The 3,337-nt window shown below is 35.1% G+C and overlaps 1 protein-coding gene across 1 annotated transcript in view; it reads right to left on the bottom strand.

Annotated features, from left to right (window-relative positions):
• Nucleotides 1-16: 16 nt before the first annotated feature.
• LOC106873507 (growth hormone secretagogue receptor type 1) overlaps nucleotides 17-3,337 on the bottom strand; it is a 52,789-nt gene continuing 49,468 nt past the window's right edge. Inside the window, exon 2 of the mRNA XM_014920893.2 lies at nucleotides 17-1,472. Within this exon, the coding sequence (XP_014776379.1) occupies nucleotides 322-1,317 (996 nt within the window). The 5' untranslated portion in view covers nucleotides 1,318-1,472 and the 3' untranslated portion in view covers nucleotides 17-321. The remainder of the gene's footprint in view (nucleotides 1,473-3,337) is intronic.

Here is a 3,337-nt window from a genome sequence, read left to right as displayed (position 1 = left end):
GCAGACAGGCAGGCAGACAGGCAGGCAGACATGCAGGCAGACAGGCAGGCAGACAGGCAGGCAGACAGACATACTGATTGATAGATAGATAAATAGACAGATAGATAGATATACAGGTGTATGTGTATATAGTGAATAATCGGATTTATTGTTGTGCTGTCACTATATCCATAAAATACACCTTGGACTACGCAATAATAGTGACATAAAATTTAATTTTCAAAAGTAAACAGTTAGTGTACACATGTGGTCGATTATATTAGCAGCTTGTTTCTTGTAAAATAATTAAAAAATGACGATATTTTGTATTCCTCCGCAAATTTATTTAAACTTTATCGATCGAAATTTCTCTTTAATATTTCGATAAATTTCCAGAAGACCTTGTCGAAACATATAACTTGTACAAGTGTAAAGAAGGAAGTTGATGCCAAATGTTAAATAGTAAGGAAATTGCAAGATGTACTGAGCAGTTTGCAAAGTTAATTTTATATCAGAAGATAAAAAATGGGTGAAAATTAGAAAATAAAATCTCGTAAAATGGCTGGGAAGGACTAACATTAAGAAAACGCTTGAAACGATTACCAACGACTTGGTCAGCTTCATTTGTGTTTTTGACAACAAATTTTGGATCTTTTCGTGAGGCTGAGATTCCTGTAGCCAATTGATGCGCTTTTTTAGTGCGCGCACAGCAAAGATTATTCTTATATTCATAAAAACAATAGCTGTGAATGGTATTAAAAACGTAATTATAGTATCGACGTAAGTTATTATTGTAAGTAATATGAACAGTTCTTCACGAAATGTGCATTCTCCTTGGTGATTGATGGTCGTCCAAAAACTGGAGAAATACAGAAACATGGCGATTATACAGATTATAAGAGTAGATAACCGAGCCCTCCGTTTAGAACAAATCTGTGTTGCTTTCAAGGGATAGCATATTACTTTGTATCGTTCTATTGTAAATAAAACTGTGAACCAAACCGACAAAAAGCCAAATATATACGCACCAAAAACAATTACTTGACACCACAATTGTGTGACATATTCTTGTATTTTCATTTGTTGCAGCCAGATGCATAAGAGAATTGAAAGAAAGCCTGAATCTGATAGAGCAAGTGCTGCCATATATGTACTGGATGGAAGCTTATTCATGGCTGTGCTACATGTGAAAACAACCAGAGACAGCAAATTGCTTGGGATTCCAAAAGCTATTAGGACGGGCAACGCATATATATGTAAAGTTCCAGCAATTTCAAGGATCTGATTCGGTTTATCTATCAAAGTAAAATTTGAAGATAAATTTGTATGTTCTTTCATTGTGAAGTATTCACTGATAAATTAATCTATTTCTTCTTATCGAATATGGTTATATCCAAACGGATTCTTCTTGAATATATTTTGTAAGTTACTTGAAGAATTCTGTCGCCTGAATGCAGTAATTCGGTATTTCACCATGATGCCTGTTATATAATCTGAAATATAGAAGGGAAAGAGAATCATTAAATTAAAATTCTGTACGTGTTTCCTTTTTCTAAATATAAATGTTAAGCTATTGTTTCACATGTGCGACAAAATGTCAGATTAAATACGCTAATATATTATTAATATCTTACCAGTGTTACCATAAGAAATATATCAATCAACAGCCAGATCTGCATTGATGTTTTTTGTAAAGATGGCCGAATAAAAATACAATTATTAGTGACCATGTAGTTGTGCGATGAAAATTTTGACACCTCGTGAGATAAATTCAAATTTGAAGTGAACTGAGCAGCTTTATTCAATGACTCTTCTACATTGTGACTGCAGTTGCTTCAGATTTTGAACAAAATTCCAGAATTGTCAGAGAATAAAGCAAACATCCCAATTGTAATTTTGGTAGAAAAGAAATAAACATTTGAGATAACCATGCTTAGATGAGCTAACGAGGGAGACTATTGTCTCTGATTTTCTTGTAAATGGCAGCCAACTTTTCCTAAAATCACGCTCTACTGTCTAATATAGCCCAATATATTTTTAAAGAGATGGTTGGAATGTTTTCGATCACAGAACTACTCAATTAGGACAGACCTGGGGATAAACAACAAAGCAACAACAACCAAATATTTATAGAACAGATTTAAAACAAGAGGAGCCTATGACTTGGTTGCCCGACAGGGTAGAAATAGCATTCAAATTTCTCTAAAATCACGTCCTTTTTATTGAATAATTTCGTTCGTGTTTTTATCTTCAACTAGGCATTCGATCATCATAAGTTTAAAAAAAAGGCAAAATTTATTCAAATTTCTAAAACGATAAACGAAAATTGAAGACGAAGAATAGAGTTGTAAAATACCATAAAAACACTGCGATGAAAAATATTTTTCGTGTTCATTCAAATAATATTGGAAGGGACTGAAATAATTGGTAAGAAAGAAAAACGAACGAATTTATTTGATAGCCTAATACTGAATGTTAGTTTCAGACGGGATGGTCATGTCTGGAATGCATTTGATCGATCAGTGTGTACATGAGAGTTAAGCAACAGAAAACTTTAGAAGCAATACTAAAAAATAACACACAGGTAAGTTTTGAAAAATTGCCATCGAATATTTTGCTTTTAATTAATACAGCATTGTAGCGTTCCATTTGGGAAGTTAATTAAACATAGTTAAGTAAAAGTGAGCTTTTACAGTATTTGATGTTACAGTATTTTCAAGAACTGAATTTAATTTCAACTGAAGGGAATTTTCATGATTTAAAGAAAAAAAGTTTTGCGTTATAATTGGTTTAATTCATTTCAATCACTGAGCTTCGGCTATGCTGGAGCACTATCTTCAAGCGTCGTATTCGTACATATCAAAAGCAGTACATACTTGGAACTTACATTATCGAAACAGATCTCCCGAACACTAAGTTATCTTGATATGCCCCTCTAAACTTCTCTACATTTATATATCAAGAGTCTATATACGGTGATACCACACCACGAAGGACATCTTGCCTCAAACACTTCCTAGGCCTTCGACCCAATCCCCAACATGACACGTCCACACTTCTTCGTCTGTCCGAACTTGTTCTCTCCCTCAATTGCTTGTTCGCGGGGGAGTGGCCATGGGAATGAGAATGGGCCCCAACTATGTGAACCTGTTCGTTTGCTACGCTGAGGCCCAAATATTTTCAAGATTCACTGGTCCCACTCACTAACTATACGGTTGTTATATTGATGATTGAATCGCCGCGACCTCGCTCTCCTGCGAACAACTAGACTCCTTCCTCTCTTTTGTCGAATCCTTCCATCCTGCTCTCTCTCCCCGCACCCACCCTGACGTTACCCGTCTCCCATTTCCCCTCACCT

The sequence above is a fragment of the Octopus bimaculoides genome, chromosome 3, assembly GCF_001194135.2.
Source record: "Octopus bimaculoides isolate UCB-OBI-ISO-001 chromosome 3, ASM119413v2, whole genome shotgun sequence".
NCBI lineage: Eukaryota > Metazoa > Mollusca > Cephalopoda > Octopoda > Octopodidae > Octopus > Octopus bimaculoides.
The sequence above is the reverse complement of the archived record's forward strand: the minus strand, read 5'-3'. Positions and strand labels throughout refer to the sequence as shown.